Source organism: Bos taurus, chromosome 12 (genome assembly GCF_002263795.3).
Source record: "Bos taurus isolate L1 Dominette 01449 registration number 42190680 breed Hereford chromosome 12, ARS-UCD2.0, whole genome shotgun sequence".
NCBI lineage: Eukaryota > Metazoa > Chordata > Mammalia > Artiodactyla > Bovidae > Bos > Bos taurus.
The window spans coordinates 84,640,308-84,658,082 of record NC_037339.1 but is presented as its reverse complement, the minus strand read 5'-3'; the positions used below and the strand labels follow the sequence as shown (position 1 = coordinate 84,658,082).

At 55.6% G+C, this 17,775-nt stretch overlaps 1 protein-coding gene across 1 annotated transcript in view; it reads left to right on the top strand.

Annotated features, from left to right (window-relative positions):
* The first annotated feature begins 2,443 nt into the window (after positions 1–2,443).
* IRS2 (insulin receptor substrate 2) overlaps positions 2,444–17,775 on the top strand; it is a 30,559-nt gene continuing 15,227 nt past the window's right edge. The window contains exon 1 of the mRNA XM_025000170.2: positions 2,444–6,976. Coding sequence (XP_024855938.1) covers positions 3,004–6,976 — 3,973 coding nt within the window. The 5' untranslated portion in view covers positions 2,444–3,003. The remainder of the gene's footprint in view (positions 6,977–17,775) is intronic.

The following is a 17,775-nucleotide window of genomic DNA, read 5'->3' as shown; positions in this document are numbered from 1 at the left end:
AATTCTTCACCCTGGCTTGTCTGTACCTAACCAGGGACCGACTAACTAGTATAGGGGGGTGTTAGCTGCCAGCAGACAACTTCTGACACCATTACTGGAACGCTGGTATTGAACACCCATTGGAACAGCTTTAAGGGGCGGGGGACAAAAAACAAAATCCAAGATGGACTTGTTGACATCCAAAGGGCACAACAACTAAATATCCAATGAGTATTTGAAAACTTATTTTGTTTGAAAAGCCAAAATCAAGCGCAGAAATCCTTTCTTTGAATAAATTATTATGGCATGATGCTGGAAAGAGGTTACCCCAGAATCACCCTCTGCTTGCTAGGGTTCCTGAACATTTAGGCAGGTCCGTTCACTGGAAATGATCACAGAGACAACAGAATCGGTCTTGAAGCTCCCAGATGAGAAGCCCCATCAACTCTCCTTGCTGGGTGGACAGCTTGCTAGGCAACATCTGTTACCATAAAAGGGACAGCAAGATCTAAAAGTAATAGGACACACACAATCACACACACGCAAATGTACGTACACACCCATGCCCACTCACAGAAACGCGCACGCGTACACACACACACACACACACACACCACTCATGGAAGTATTATTTTGTAAAGCATGGTTTGTCTAAAATGAAGGATCGACTTTGAACACACCTCTTTGAGGCAAATTCTGGTGATTTCTGTGTCATTGATCCTTCTACGTTATTCATCAGGAACCGTAATTCACACAGCAACTACCAAAACCAAAACCACTACAACCTTCCGCTAAGTAGGGGTCTCTCGGCCCATAATATTAACTAGCAGAGTTTTCAGGTCACATTTCTACAAATATGTTCAAATACTTATCACTCTTTCAAAAATTACAATCTTAAATTATTTTTCTTCAATGTATGACTCCATGACATTGGAAACGAAGACTTTTGTAAGGTATAGACAGCATTCAAAGGCAAACTTCCAGGAGTTAAAACAAAAATTTGTTTCAAATCATTTCATGAAGACGCAATTAAAAACAAACCCAAAAACCCGACTAAGGCTTGTGTCTATAGCCTTTTTCGTTTCAGCAGGATTCGTAGCCTGCTCGGATCTGAACTCGGGGACTCCCACCCTCAATAGCAGCCCTCACAGTCATTTAGGAGACGCGTTATATGGTAGGTCCTAATTTGTAATCGACTTTGAAAGTCACAGAAGCCACGTAGATGGAAATATCTGAAGCATCCAAGGGCATCTTTCACGCGGCACCCGCTGCTGGCGTGTAGTCCGGAGACGCCCACTCCCGCGCCTCTGCGCGCGGGGCCGGGGGTCGGCGGGGGACTGGCCGCGGCCGCGGAGACCCGGCTCGGCTCGCCGGAGCCCGCCCTCTTCCTGGCACGATGGAAACTGCAGTCTTCTCCGCCCGCTCGTCCTCCCCTTTCTCCTGTTACATCTAAACAGACGATTTCAACTTCCCGAGAACCTGCAAGTGAATGGCGCTGATGACGCCCCGGAAAGGGCCCGCGATCAGGCGCGGGGGAAGGGCAGCCCTGAGCGGGTGGGACCCGGGGAGCGCCTGAGGCCCACGCGGCCCGCGGCTAGGGCGCCCCCATCCGCGCCCCTTACCGACCCCGGTTCCCCTTCCAGGAAGGGGCTCGAAGCTGCTATCGATCCTGAGCTCACCGGTGACTAATGGGATGCTCGTAAACAAGCCGCGGGCCGGGCACCAAGGGAACCACCCAGGCGCGAACCCGCAGTGCCGGGGGTGGTGGTGATGGGGGCGCGCGCCCACCCCCAGCCCGGGCACCGGATCCGCGCGCCGAAGTGTGTGCTGCTGGGGGAGGGAATTTCGAGGGGGCAGCCAAGTTCACTGCCTCCTCCGAGCCCTAGCCAGTGGGGCGGCGGCGAGGCGGTGCGGGGCCCGGGGGTGGAGGGGGGGTGCCACCGCCCCCTCCCAAGCCCCGAGCCCGGGCTGGCGGTCTCGCCCCTTGATCTCGGTCGGCCTCCGCCCCCTGCAGCGTCCCCTCCCGGGCGGAAGCTCCGAGCCCAATTAATTGAGTCAAAGGCGGGAGGGCCGGGCCCTGAGCAGGCGCCCGGCCCCCGCCCCTCCCGCGCGCCCCTTTTCCCGCCCTGGGTGGCATCTCCTCCGCCGGCCTCCGCAATGAGCCTCTGATTAATGAGGCCCGGCCGCCCCCGCCCCGCCGCGCCCCGCCCCGGCCCGGGCCCCCTGCGGGAGGGGGCGGGGGAGGGGACGGCGGGAAACGCGGCCCCGGGAGAAAGGGGGGCGGGGCGGGGACGCGCGGCCCGCCCTCCCCGCGGCCCGCGCCCATTGGCCGCGCGCGCCGTCCGTCGGGGGGCGCGGCGCCAATGCGGACGGCGGGGCGGGGCGGCCGCGCCGTGTGTGCCTGCGTAACGGCGAGTCACATGTTGTTTTGCTCTTCTTAGTTCAGTCACTCGGTGCGCGATGTGTTACTCACTGTGCGGCGGGGACCGCGACGAGCCCGGGTCGCCGTTGGCAGCGGCAGCAGCAGCGGCAGCAGCGGCAACGGCAGCCCCGGCAGCGGCGGCACGGACCCCGAGTCCCCGGGCACACCCCGGCACCCCGGAGCGCAGCGCGGCGGCGGGACCCGTGCGGCCGCGCGCGCCGTAGGCTCGGCCCCGCGGCTCGGGGACCCCGACTCTCGGCCCAGCCAGAGAGTCCCCCAGGCGCCGCCCGAGAGCCCGGGAGGCAGCGGCCGCGGGCAAGCCGGGCCGCGGGGAAGGGGGGGCGGCGGCCACCGCCCGCGCCGGGCACCTTCTGGGGCCCCGGATCGCAGAGGGCGCTGCGCCACCGCACGGGTGCCGGCCCCCGCGGGGCCTCCCGTTCCGAACCTTCCCCACCTCCTGGGCCCGAGGGACGCGGGCTCCGGCGGGCGAGCAAGGGGTGGTGGGGAGCCGCCCGCGCCCCCCTGCACTCCGTCCCCCGACCCCCAGCCCCGCCCCCGGCCCCTCCAAGCCGGGCCGGGCGGCGCGGCCTGAAGCGCCCGCGATGGCGAGCCCGCCGGAGCACGGGCCCCCCGGGCCGGCGGGCGGGGACGGCCCCAACCTCAACAACAACAACAACAACAACAACCACAGCGTGCGCAAGTGCGGCTACCTGCGCAAGCAGAAGCACGGCCACAAGCGCTTCTTCGTGCTGCGCGGGCCCGGCGCGGGCGGCGACGAGGCGGGCGCGGGCGGGGGCCCGGCGCCGCAGCCGCCGCGGCTCGAGTACTACGAGAGCGAGAAGAAGTGGCGGAGCAAGGCGGGCGCCCCGAAGCGGGTCATCGCGCTCGACTGCTGCCTGAACATCAACAAGCGCGCCGACGCCAAGCACAAGTACCTGATCGCCCTCTACACCAAGGACGAGTACTTCGCCGTGGCAGCCGAGAACGAGCAGGAGCAGGAGGGCTGGTACCGCGCGCTCACCGACCTGGTCAGCGAGGGCCGCGCGGGCGCCGGGGACGCGCCCCCCGCCGCCGCCGCCACCTCCGGGTCCTGCAGCGCCTCCCTGCCCGGCGCCCTGGGCGGCTCGGCGGGCGCCGCTGCGGCCGATGACAGCTACGGGCTGGTGGCGCCCGCCACGGCCGCCTACCGCGAGGTGTGGCAGGTGAACCTGAAGCCCAAGGGTCTGGGCCAGAGCAAGAACCTGACGGGCGTGTACCGCCTGTGCCTGTCGGCGCGCACCATCGGCTTCGTGAAGCTCAACTGCGAGCAGCCGTCGGTGACGCTGCAGCTCATGAGCATCCGCCGCTGCGGCCACTCGGACAGCTTCTTCTTCATCGAGGTGGGCCGCTCGGCCGTGACGGGCCCCGGAGAGCTGTGGATGCAGGCGGATGACTCGGTGGTGGCGCAGAACATCCACGAGACCATTCTGGAGGCCATGAAGGCGCTCAAGGAGCTCTTCGAGTTCCGGCCGCGCAGCAAGAGCCAGTCGTCCGGCTCGTCGGCTACGCACCCCATCAGCGTGCCCGGCGCGCGCCGCCACCACCACTTGGTCAACCTGCCCCCGAGCCAGACGGGACTGGTGCGCCGCTCGCGCACCGACAGCCTGGCGGCCACCCCGCCCGCCGCCAAGTGCAGCGCGTGCCGGGTGCGCACAGCCAGCGAAGGCGACGGCGGCGCCGCGGCGGCGGCGGCGGCGGGGGCGGGGGCCGGGGCGGCGGCGGGCAGCCCCCTGAGCCCGGGCCCGGTGCGCGCGCCCCTGAGCCGCTCGCACACGCTGAGCGGCGGCCGCGCGGGCAAGGCGGCGCTGGCGCCGGCAGGGGGCGGCCTGCAGCACAGCCGCTCCATGTCCATGCCCGTGGCGCACTCGCCCCCGGCGGCCACCAGCCCCGGCAGCCTGTCGTCCAGCAGCGGGCACGGCTCGGGCTCCTACCCGCCGCCCCCCGGCCCGCACCCGCACCTGCAGCACCCCCTGCACCCCCAGCGCCCCTCCAGCGGCAGCGCCTCGGCCTCGGGCTCCCCCAGCGACCCCGGCTTCATGTCCTTGGACGAGTATGGCTCCAGCCCCGGGGACCTGCGGGTCTACTGCGGCCACCGGAGCAACACGCCCGAGTCCATCGCTGAGACGCCCCCGGCGCGGGACGGCAGCGCGGGCGAGCTGTACGGCTACATGACCATGGAGCGGCCGCTGAGCCACTGCGGCGGCCGCGCCTACCGCAGGGTCTCTGGGGACGGCGCCCCGGACTTGGACCGAGGGCTGAGGAAGCGGACTTACTCGCTGACCACGCCTGCCCGGCAGCGGCCGGTGCCCCAGCCGTCCTCCGCGTCCCTGGACGAGTACACCTTGATGCGGGCCACCTTCTCGGGCAGCTCCGGCCGCCTGTGCCCATCCTGCCCCGCCTCTTCTCCCAAAGTGGCCTACCATCCTTACCCCGAGGACTACGGCGACATCGAGATTGGCTCGCACCGCAGCTCCAGCAGTAACCTGGGCACGGACGATGGCTACGTGCCCATGACCCCCGGCGTGGCCCTCCTGGGGACGGGCAGCGGGAGCTGCAAGAGCGACGACTACATGCCCATGAGCCCCACCAGCGTGTCGGCCCCGAAACAGATACTGCAGCCGCGCCCCGTGCCCGCCGCCTTGCCCCCTGCTGGGGCCACGGTGCCCACGCCCGCATCGGCGGCCGGCAGGGCCTTCCCGGGCACCGCGGGCAGCTACAAGACCGGCTCCCCGGCCGAGAGCTCCCCCGAGGACAGCGGGTACATGCGCATGTGGTGCGGTTCCAAGCTGTCCATGGAGAGCGCCGACAGCAAGCTGCTGCCCAACGGGGACTACCTCAACATGTCCCCCAGCGATGCGGGCACGGCGGGCACCCCGCCCGACTTCTTCTCGGCCGCGGGGGAGACGCTGCGGTGCGTGCCCGGCTACTGCTACAGCTCCTTGCCCCGCTCCTACAAGGCCCCTCACGCCTGCCACGGCGACAGTGACCAGTACGTGCTCATGAGCTCGCCAGTGGGCCGGGTCCTGGAGGAGGAGCAGCTGGAGCCACCCCCCGGCCCCGCGCAGCCGGCCAGTGCCTTCCCGGCCGCGGCGGCTGGCAGCGGCCACCCCCAGCCACTTCACCCCGTCGTGCCTTCTTCTGGGAGGCCTGGCGGTGGCGGAGGCAGCCGCCCCGACGGCTTCCTAGCCCAGCGCTGCCGGGCAGTGCGGCCCACGCGCCTGTCCCTGGAGGGGCTGCCGGCCCTGCCCCGCATGCACGAGTACCCGCTGCCCCCCGAGCCCAGGAGTCCTGGCGAGTACATCAACATCGACTTCGGGGAGGCCGGCGCGCGCCTGTCACCCCCCGCGCCCCCGCTCCTGGCCTCGGCCGCCTCGTCGTCCTCGCTGTTGTCCGCCAGCAGCCCAGCCTCGTCCCTGGGCTCCGGCACCCCGGGCACAAGCGGGGACAGCCGGCAGCGCTCCCCGCTCTCCGACTATATGAACCTCGACTTCAGCTCGCCCAAGTCGCCGCAGCCAGGCGCCCAGGGCCGGGACCCTGTGGGCTCCTTGGACGCCTTGCTGTCCCCCGAGGCCTCCGTGTACCCGCCGCTGCCCCCGCGCCCGGCCGCCCCCTCCTCGGCCCTGCAGCCGCCGCCCCCGCCGCCCCCACCAGGCGAGCTGTACCGCCTGCCTGCGGCACCCGCCTCCCAGGGCCCAGGCGCGGCCTCCTCCTCGTCCTCGGACACGGGGGACAACAGTGACTACACAGAGATGGCCTTCGGCGTGGCCGCCACCCCGCCACAACCGATCGCGGCGCCCCCGAAGCCCGACGGTGCCCGCGTGAGCAGCCCTGTGTCCGGCCTCAAGAGGCTGAGTCTCATGGATCAGGTGTCGGGGGTCGAGGCCTTCCTGCAGGCCGGCCAGCCCCCAGACCCGCACCGGGGGGCCAAGGTCATTCGTGCGGACCCCCAGGGGGGCCGCCGCCGCCACAGCTCCGAGACCTTCTCCTCGACCACCACTGTGACCCCCGTGTCCCCATCCTTCGCTCACACCCCCAAGCGTCACAACTCGGCCTCGGTGGAGAACGTCTGTCTCAGGAAAGGCAGCGAAGGGGGCGGGGCCGGGGGCAGCGTCCTGGGTGGGGGCGATGAGCCCCCCTCGTCGCCCCGCCAGTTGCCTCCGCCAACGCCTCAGCAAGCGCGGGCCTGGACGCCGGCTCAGCCCGGCGGCGGCCTGGTTGGCTGTCCCGGGGGCAGCAGCTCACCGATGCGCCGGGAGACCTCCGCCGGCTTCCAGAACGGCCTCAACTACATCGCCATCGACGTGAGGGACGAGCCAGGGCTGTCGCCGCCCCTGCAGCAGCACCCGCACGCGCAGATGGGCGACAGGAGCGCCTGGGGCCGCACCCGAAGCCTCGGGGGTCTCATCAGCGCCGTGGGTGCCGGTAGCCCTGCCGGGGTGTGCGGAGGGCCGGGCCCCGGCGCCCTGCCCGCGGCCAACGCCTACGCCAGCATCGACTTCTTGACGCATCACCTGAAAGAGGCCACGGTGGTGAAAGGTGAGGGCCTGGGCCGGGGAGGAGCGCGGGCCTGTGGGGTGCTAGAAGCCGCTTCCCTTCGGGGGTACCGTGACCTCAGTGCCCGAGTCCTGGCGCAGGGCTCTCGCTTTGTTTTGCCTTTGTCCCAATGCAAGTCTTTCCCCAGAGACCTCGCCAGAGCGCTTAAGTCGCCTTTGAGTTGAACAGTGAGTTTTCCGACCGGGGAGGCAGATCTGTTTTCTTTGGCTCCAGAGCCCCCCTCCTCTTCCCTTCTGTGAACACCTGGCGGGGGGCGGCGCGGGCGGGGCGGGGTGGGGGGGCAGGTCAGCCACTCCCCTAGGAGGTGGCCCAGGGGGGTCCTCCTATCTGTGAGGTGGGAAACTTCCACTTGGAGGGACCCGCCGCTGGCGGCTCCCAGGCCCGCAGACGTCACCTTTCTCTTTGTTTTCCTGGAGCCTGGCCGGGCTGATTCTTGCTGAGCCTCAAAGTTTATAAAAACAGGCCCCAAACTTGTTTAGGAAACTAGCATCCATTTTGGCTGGCCGTTGCAGGGAGCCCTGAACCATTTCAAGTTTACGTGGGGACTGTAGGAGCGTTTCCACCAGAGACGTGCCTGTTCTCTAGGGGGCTGAAAGGGTGACTCTGCTTAACCCAGCTCCGGAGCTTGAGCCCACCTGGGAGTCACCTGGAGAGTCCGAGGCGGGTCTGGCCGGGCTGGGTGGCCCCATGCAGCGGGTCTGGGATGTGGCTTCCAGTGCGCCTTCCTAAGAAGCTCCCCTGTTGCGCTGGTGCTGCTGGTCGGGGGGCCCTGGCTGGGGGCGGAGTTGGGGGCACTTGCCCCAGTTAGACTGCTGGAGCAGGTCTGAGAAATTACCTGAGGGGTCAGCCGCAGTCAAGGAAAGCGGCCAGTGGGCGGAGCCCAGGCGCCAGCATTTTCCCGGTTGCCCAGGCGATGAGAATCTGGGCTTCAGAGAAGACAGTGAAAGCCAGCCACATGGGTCTTTTCAGGAGCAGTCACGGTGGGGCGGTGCCCAGTGCTGTTCCTCCCTGTCTCCTCACAGATGGGCAAGGACAGAGGTGTGCTTGCCTTGACCTGGTTGTCTCAGACCCTGAATGACGAGGGGGAGGAGAGGAGGGTGGGCTCAAAGAGTTTCTTAATTTTATAGCTGCTCCTGTGCAGGAAGATAGAGGCGCTGTGGGAACCCCAGAGCACAGAGTAATGAACAGTACTCAGATGCTGGCCTGAGGTCAGCAGTCTGCTGGGGTTACAGGGTGATGATGGACACAGCTTGGGGGTCTGTACACCTTGTTCTGAAAGCAAACGCATCTGATGCGGCGTAAATCCAGCATGTGTTTCCTCGCATCCATGGGATGTAAAGTTACAGCTGGGTTCAAGAGGGCGGGGACATATGTACACCTGTGGCCGATTCATGTTGATGAACGGCAGATACCAACGCAATATTGTAAAGCCATTATCCTCCCAATAAAAATAAGTTTAAAGAAGAAAAAAAAAGTTGTAGCTGTAGGGTGGATACCCTGTTATACAATAGAGGAAAAGCGATTTGCTTTTTTTCTAAAATCATGGACTACAAGATGCAAAGAGGCACAGCGACCTCTCAGGGACACAGCCCTATGGCATCTAATGACGCCGTTGGAAGCCGTCAGGATGTGCCCCGTAAATGAAGGTCGCTTTTCTTGGAGGCACTTACGCCCTACAGGTGCGTCTGAAAAATTGCTGGCGCGTCTGGAGTTGAAGGATTATTAGGTGCAGTCCAAGACACAAGCCAGATAAACAGAGCAGCGTAACTAGACTTGACTGGGGGGAAAATCCGCATGCACAGGAAGGGGTACAGACCACAGTGAACACCGAGTACGTCTTGCTGAAATCTGATTCTCATCAGAAAAACAGCCTGAGAACACACCACCTTGTACTGCCTCTGGTGGAGCAGGCAGGAAAAACCCGGGCTGGACTGAGGAGGGCCCTGGGAGGCGGTTCTCGCAGCAAGCGGAACAGTGAGCTGGGGTGTGTGCCTCCAGGCCTGAAAGAATCCAAGGCCTTTCGGATAAAGTAGATACATTCAGAAACATGATTCACAGCTGATATAATGCCCTTTTCAGATGAGGGAAAATTTTAAACTGCAAGAGATAAGTTTAGCAAGAGGCCTGGTCTGCCTTGTTTTGTTCCCGATTTCCCACCAGTATAACATTCTTCTCAACCTATAGGATTCAGGGCTCTGAAATCAAAACAGTTTGTAAGTTCCGTGGTCACTGAAATCACTTTGGATGGCTGTTTGTCCAAAGTCTCTGTGGGTGTTATGGTAAACACCCTCTTAAGAACGGAAAAAGACTATTTTTAAACAAAATAGATAACTACAATTGATCCATTGTGTCCAAACCATTTTTTTTTCCCTTTCTTTCAAAAAGGCCTACATGCTAAATGGATTTCTAGTAGACCTATTTGAGCACAGAGAACAGCAGAAGAAGGAAGAGGAGGGTCTCATTTTAATTAACAAGGGAAGGAAGCTTAATTGTGTTCTGTGGAGCCAGAAAGGGACTGCCGGAAACCTTGAAGGAGCATCCACTTTTATTTAACTCCTGTTTGCACATAGACATTGGTTTGTGATGCTCATAAATAAAAAGTTAACAGGAGATGAGTGTTCTTTGAGAGCATGATTTATGGAGGGAAGACTTGCAAAGCATTTCTTTGAAGATAAAATGGAAAGCGAGCTTCCTGAGTCATTGGGTGCATGCCCTGACCCTCAGAAGGGGCTGTGTTTCCACACCCAGCTCCTCGGGTTGCCTGTGGAAAAACTCTGTGAGCTCCACAGAGTTGGCATCGTTCGGGGTCGCTTGGGTAGTGTCTGGCGTTTGGATAAGCAGTGACAAAGAGTTAAGGTTTCAGCAACGGGTTTGCTGGTTGGTTGTTTGCAGTAGAATTGGGGCTGGGGGCGGAGTTTCAGTGCTGGAGCCAATTAAAAAGTTAGTACCCCTTAGATTGACACCCAGACATGTGTTTATATCTGTGTAAGTGGTCCAGAGAAGACGAAAATTTAACTCTTAAGTTATGCCTCTCCCTTGGGAGCAGGGAGAAGGTGCTTGCTCTGTGTTTTGTGGGTGTGTCTGTTGAAAAGTCTAAGCCATCTTTACCGTGTTGTTGTTTGGGAGCAGACATGCTGCTGCTGAATTTACTGAGCATTCAAGCTGCTTTTTAAAATTAACTTTGTATGTTTGGTTGTTAGGATTATAGATTGTCCTATACTGTAAACTATGCTATTTTAGTATTCCTCTTTGGTGAGGTTTTTGTTCTAAAATTGGTGTGTGTGTATGTATAAGGCGGATTAGATAAGAATTACCCTGAAAGTATCTGTATTTAAATTTGTTTGATAAAAGGACTATTTATTCACATCCCACAGAAAGAATCGTGGGATAAGAGAGCAACACCATCACCATGTATGTTTAAAAGTGTTGTCTGTTGAAGTCTTCAAGCAGGGGACCTGAATATTTTTAGAACTCCAAGGAGATGGCTTGACAAACCACACACACTTTACTTTCTCTGTGGTGCTTGCTTTTCCGCTTTGGTTGGCCGGCTCTTATCGTAATAAGCCAATCGTGTGCCCGGCTCCCACCCTGTTCCCAGGGGCAGACGACTAAGGTGCTAATGGAAACACACACAGGCTTTCCTGAATGAAAGTCACATGACTCATTCTAGTTCCTCTATTGAAAGAGAAACCTTTACCAAAAGAGTACTGCGGAAAAGGAGGCAGGGTGTGTGAACACCAACCAGAAATCAGGAAACCGGGTTTCTAGTTGCTGATGTTGGTGAGTCACGTAGGAGACGAGTCCCTCTGTCCCACTTTCTCTGTCTGCAAAGCAAGGCCCTTATTACCCTTTCCTCCTGTGCTCCACCAGGAGGTCCAGGAGCTTGTCCACACCCAGAGAGCTTCAGCTCCGCTAAGAAGAATGCCAATAAATCCCGCAATGCTGTCGATACTTATTACCTTGAAACCGCGAGTATGTGCAGGAAAGACACTTCTGTCGATGCATGTTCTTAAATTAAAAACAAAACCCCAGACCCTCACAGTTGTCTGAACGTGGAGCCAGTACCTTCCTGAGAAATGCAGGCCTCTCCTGTTAGGTTTCACCCCAGTCTCTGAGAGCCTTTGTTTTCTCCAGACTCTGTTTCACTGGAGTTTTTTTTTTTTGCCATAGATAATTATCAGTTGTCACATAGTGTTTTAAATCAGGTAGCAGAGTAACAGCAAAGGAAAATAGCATTCTAATCCTGAAACTATATCAGGACCACACTTTCTGATGACCTTTTATGATGTGGCCATATACTTAGAGATATTGGCAAGATGAACCTGTGTAACTGGAATGTAGATTTCTCAGACTGACAGTGTTGGCCCTTCATCTGCAGAGCATCAAGAGAAAAACAGATCCCTGAAGCTTTGAGCTGCTGAGTCATCACTGTTTGGGCCTTCACTGCTCGGGGTTGACTCACGAGAGTGGGCACTCCTGACTGTTTTTGGTTTGGTCGTCCCAACTGGCCAGGAAAACCTCCAGTGTTTGATTCATTCATTCTTCCATGGGCCCACCACCCTCCTGAAAAGGATTTTTAATAGATAATTAATGCTTTATTTTCTTTAGACCTTAGTATTAAAACGAGTCTCTTTCTGAAAAGAACTTGCCAAAGTTTCAGGACCAGCACGGGGATAATGGCTTTTCTGTTAAAATTCCCACTAATGCATTTTCTGTAGCAGCGGAGTTCCGAGAGCCAGTTAACTTTTTGGTATCAGATTTGGCAGGTGGAAAGGGTTTTTTGTTTTGTTTTTTTGGGGTAGAATCAAGTGTTCCCATTTCACCTTAGAAGCTTAAGGGAAAATGTATCTTGACTCTTTTATCTGCTTTGCCAAGTACACAGAGTGGGGGGAAAACTGAGCGGGAAGGCGACCACAGTGTCCTGCCCCAACAGCTGGGTCTTCACCAGGGCCCCTGTAATAGCTGAGTTTCTGTAGACTTTCGCTGCTGCAGACATGGGTAGAATGTTTTTCCGTACAAGTTGGGGAAGGCTGTTAATGCTGGCATTTTTCATCCGCTGAACAATTTTCTGAACCTGCAAAATCAGTGGTTATAAACCTGTTACCAATCAGGTTGTAGGTTTCCTGAGAACAGCGCTCTTCACGTTTCAGTGCGAAGATTCTTTCTGTGTTAAGTTCATCAGTTTGGATGCGTTCTTCAAGATGGCAGCGAGTATTCTGAATCACTCAAGGCTGAATATTCTAGACGAGCTCGTCTACAATAGATTTGTAGATTTGTTTCTGGAGAGAACTGGTGAAGTCATCAGTCAAGATGGAGGAAATGCTGAGGCTGGTAATTGCTCCTGACTCTTCGATGTCTTTCTGGCTGGCTGGCACAGGCTTGCATTAACTGTGCGTGGAATTAAAGAGCAGAGAAGAAAGTGTGGACAGGGAGAGCTGGAGCCCCTGTTGGAAACTAGCGTTCACTCTGTGTGCTTGTGGGGTGGGGGGTGGGGGGGGGTCTCATTTAATTGAATTCATTGCATCAGAATGGAATTCATTGAATTGGGCTGAAATGTAATTGGGTTAAAACTTGTAGGCTGCATGTTTACAAGTGTTGTAACAGTCGAGTCAGCGGTTCTGATTTCTTTTCTGTTGGATTAGGAAATGTTAAGTGTGTATCAAGTGACTTTTACCTGTCCGGAGACTTTTCTAAAAGTTGATCAGGCAAAGTTGATCACGCTTGTCTCCAAGCGTGGCCCTGTGCTCTCATGCCCATAGACAGGACTTAGAAAATATTCTTGGCTTATGGTACTTAATTTGGAATATTTGGTCAAATATGGTGGCCTACAACATACATTAAAGAATGATTACATGCATAGCCTTTGGTAAATACTGGGCTTTTAGTATCAATTTTAATTAAAGAGTACCAAACTTTCCATAAAAATTATCATTTGGGGGTGACGTGTGTGCGTGTATGTGTTTAGTTTCATAATTCCTCATCCAGTTTTGCTCCAAGAGGCTTGATGTGGATTTTTTTTCATAATTCAAGGTCCAGTGCTGAATAAGAATGCTCTCTAATCATGCTAAAGCTCTGTAGCCTCAAGCATACTTGCACTGTTGGCTGTGACTTTAGTCTGCCCATTAGGTATTGGGGCAGACACTTGAGTGAATTACTATAGTACAGTGTTCAATTCCAGTTCTTTCAATGTGAAAAAAACAGGTACTATATACAATTCATCATATTAGTGATTTTAATAATTACTTTAAAATCCATATGTGTATCTTAATAATGATTTATATTTTTGCATAGAATCAATACATAATCTTTAATATTTATAAATGAGACCTAGTACTTTTGCAATGCAAATTCAAAAGTCCATACTTATATCTACCCATTTTTTTGCCTCCAAATTATAAGTGTAACTAGTAATCCCCCAAACGTGAAGAGCAGTGAATGAGGCTGAAAGAATGCTACTGAAAACTGAGATGATGAAAATGCAACCGTTACCCTGGTCAGTGCTGAAAGATTATTGCATGTCCCTCTCTCTCTCCCCTTTCAGCCAAGAGAAGTGTTTAAAATTCAAAGAGTAGGGTTTTTGTCATTTGATAGTGTTCAGAGGTTTTGATACCTAGAGTCTCACGTGATACTCCAAAAGCCGTACCTCAGAGCAGAGCTGCCTGGGTCCCCGTTTTTGGACTGAGGAGCCTGCAGCTCAGAGAGTCCCAGCAACCCGTCTTGGAATCCCTGAGCCAGGAAGGGCGGTGGTGCCGTCTTACACGTGACTCCCGGCCAGGGTGTCCCATCTTCCGCAGGCCCTACTCGTTGTTTGGGAAGCTCATGTGCCACAGTGATCTTGGGATTTTCTGTAGACTCGCCTCAGGCAGCTTTCGAGTTAACAGCTGGGTTGTTGTTTCACTTGGTGCCACTTACGGAATCTCCCTGTCTTTCCTTCCACACATTCGTTCAGAGTAAGATGGGGACAGCTAAGCAGAAAGACTGGATGATAAAGGAAAGTGCCCTCATTTTTTTTTTAATATATTAATTTTTTTTTACACTTTTGTTGGTCTGTAATTGACTGATAATGTTGTGTTAGTTTCAGAAAGCTCCCTTATTTTTTAAACTGGTTTCCACACCTGCTAGGTTGAAGAGCTCAGGATTCAATATTATTTTCAAGGCTCTGGTGGTGGTGGTGGGTTTCAGAGTTGAATCAGATTGTTGGTTGGTCATCTGTTCTGGGGATCCCAGGCTGTCTTCCTGGACTTCCAGTGACCTGCAGAGTGGACACTTATATTCCGCAGCTATCTTTGTTTTCATGAAACAAACTGTATATTATACCTGATAAGATACTTCCCCCTTGAAACACCAAATGCTTGAGAGCTCTCTCCACACAGTGTGGTGAGAATCAGAAAAAAAAAAGATCCAAGGTCGTTTTGAGGAAAAGGGGTGGAGAACTCTCAGGTCTGATGAAACTCACTTGAAGGTTGTGAAAACAGAGGCAGGGGAGGTGGGTGTCTTCTGCAAGGTCACTGATTTAATTAGTTGGTAGAGATGTTTGTAAACATTCTCAGGAAGGAATGGGATGTTCTGTGTCTCTGCGGGCCTGTGTGGTGATGAAGACCTTGCTCTTCTGACTTGGCCTGCCCCCTCTGGAATGATGCATTGTCTGTAGAAGTGCTATTTACTAGTCTTTTTTGTTTTGGAGCCTCTCAGGAAATTGCTTCGTGCATGCGCTACGAGGTGTGATGGTGGACAGAAGCAGAGAAAGCAGAAACACTTAGATGAGGAAGCAGCCTGGAATCAGGTTGATGGCCCAACGCCCATGTGGGCAGCGTCTCCCGGGGGTGCAGAGGGTGAGGGCTCGGCGGTCAGTCAAACTCATGTGCTTCCTTGTAAGAAAAAAGAGAGAAGGAAGAAAGAACGTTCTTGGGGTAATTCAGATCAAAAGACCTCTACGATCTGGGAAATGTAGGTCCTTTTTCTGTCGGTGGGTCACCTTGGTCCACTGAGCCAGCATCCAGTGGGTCTGTGGTCTCTGTCATTCCGTGAGGGGTCCTTAAGATGCACTCCTTTTCTAAGTGAAATACCATTTACTCCTCATGATGGATAAGTCCATTAACAGTTTCCTAAGAAATGAGTCATCTGTTGGATGATGAGTCTGTCTGAAAACCAACAATTTGAGAGTTTGCCTGAGGACCCCAGCGGGGCTAAGTGGCGATCTTCTCCGGAAGGGATCATTTCATCAGTGCCCTTGTTGTTTTTGAGGTCTTTTTCTTTTTTTTTTGAGGAAAAAAATGTATTTACTTACCTTCATTGTTACAGGATGAGACATGATTTTTCAGAAGGCGCTGCCTTCCTGAGGGGTGACTCCGAGCCCCCTTCGAATGGCAGAAAGGAAGATATAAACACGTGTAACGGTTCCCACAACAGCTCTCCACGCTCAGAAGAGAGGGTAGTCGGGGCCCTTCCGCCTCGCGCCCTGGGGAGTGGTCCGGGGCTGTGTTTACACGAGCTGACAGTCTCGCCAGCATCCGAGCAGAGACCACTTCCTTCCTGGCAGATGCAGCCTGGGGGTCAGGCGCCTGCCATCAGGAGCGAGTGCGCCAGCAATTCCGCAGCGTCGCTGTCTGCCGGCGGGGGGTAAACAGGCCGGGAGTGCATGGGGTGATGAAACTGCCCCTTGGGATCAGACAGAAGCCGAGTTCAGGGGCCCTGTCTTGGGGAGTTGGCTCTGGGGAGCACTTCCGCAGTTAGGTGGAAAGCGGATGGGAATCAAGATGCGAGTTAAAGCCACAGCGTCTCCCTGGAGGAGGTCTGACGCCTCCCCTGAAAACGTGCCCTCCTGCGAGGACCTGGGACGAAGCGCTGGCTGCCCGACCTGGTGCTGGTGCTGGAAAGCCACTGAACGTGGAGGCTTAGCTCAGTGGCCATGTCCCACCGTGGAGAAGCCCGGACCTGCCCTGGGAGGGACACACCTGTTCCCTGGCCTGCCAGGCCCAGTGGAGGCCCCACACGGTCCCTGCCGCTTCCCTCTTGTAGGGCTTCCGGAGCCCACGGTGGGTGGGTGGCTGGATGGATGATGGGGGAATTGAGAGGTGAGGGAGAAGTTTTGAAATTAGGCCAGGATGCTCTGCCTGAATTCACAGACTGTACAGGCAGTGTTTTAGAAACTCCAGGCAATAAGCAGGGTTAGGCAGGGAGTGGGATAGAGCCTGTGGTGCGGGTTGACTTTGTTTGAAGGTGAGGGATGGGGCAGTACAGCCCAGGACCCTCAGCTGCTAAGGCGACGGGAACTCCTAGAAGGGGAAAGGGTCCGTTTCTTACACCACAGCCTGCATGCGTTTTTTCAAAGATACATTGTTAACGTGATTTGTGGTGGTGCTATGCTATTGTTTTATTCTTATATGCAGTGAAATGAAGTCGTTCAGTTGTGTCTGACTCTTTTCAGCCCCATGGACTGTAGCCCGCCAGGCTCCTCTGTCCATGGGATTTTCCAGGTAAGAATACTGGAGTGGGCTGCCATTTCCTTCTCCAGGGGTCTTCCCAACCCAGGGATTGAACCCAGGTCTCTCGCATTGTAGGCAGATGCTTTTACCATCTGAGCCACTAGGGAAGTCTCTTATGTGATGCAGGTACTTTTTTAAAGTTGTTTCTAGCATAAAAGAGACCTAAAACAACACTTTCCATATTATGCAAGTGAAATGGAAAACAAAGCCATAAACTACTCATACGCCCTTAACTTATAAGCTCAGTTGTATTTATAACCAGATTTTTTAAACAAATGTCTAATCAAATATTTCTATCAAATAGGTTCAGCGAAACTACTACAAAGAACTCTTCTTACTTCACCAGTTAAACTTTTAATAAATGTACAGTTTAGTTGAAAATATTTAGATGGATTTTCACAAAATATCTTAGTAGCAAAACTGCAGTATCTATTTCTTTTTTCTTTTGAATATTATATAACAGGGGTGGATGTTTAGCTCAGTTTCAGAAAACCCACCTTAACTGGTTGATTAAACAACAAAAAATTTAAACTTTAATAGTGAATGATGTGAATATATTCAATATGAAATATCGACACACTCCTATAAATAGCACTCATGGATTTTGAAATATTCTTTCAATTTCATTTATTTTGACAGCTGTTTTAAATGAGCATTTTCTTTCCAAGGTGAAAGTTCACGTAGCTTCCAAGTCGATAGACGTTCCGGTATTGGGGATCGTATCAGAGCTGTGAAGACGCAGAATCAGGGACAGAGCTTAATGCCGTTTTAGTTCTTGCTTCTTGCCACAAGCAGTTTAGCCTGTGGGTCGTGCTGGTTTATGAACGGACTTGGTACCAAATGAAATATGCACCCTAGTAAAATACCCACGTTTCCCTGGCGTGGAGCGTTTCATTCAGCGCCTAGAGTAATTCTGGGTGATGAGCGTGCACCTTCGCCACTCCAGTCTGTGGCCATCCATCTGGGATGCTCAGAGTTCATCTTTGCGTTCCTGCTTGAGCCATTCTCGGCCAGAGACACAGGATGGACCATCGCTGCAGGGCCTGCAGGTGCCTTTGCCTGGAAAATTCCGGTGGGACCACAGCTTAGAGTGCCCCACCCACCCCCTCTCCGCCCCACACACTCACTTGGGGTCCATCCAAGGAAGTGGAATTTCCACGCCAGTTTTCTTCTCTGAGAACCCCCAGGTTGGATCTGCTGCGGTCCCAGCCCCGAGCTGCCAGCCCCTCCGCTCTGGGCCATCTCACCTCACCATGCATCACTCCATGCATCTGGTCTTTGCCGTCCGGCCCCAGA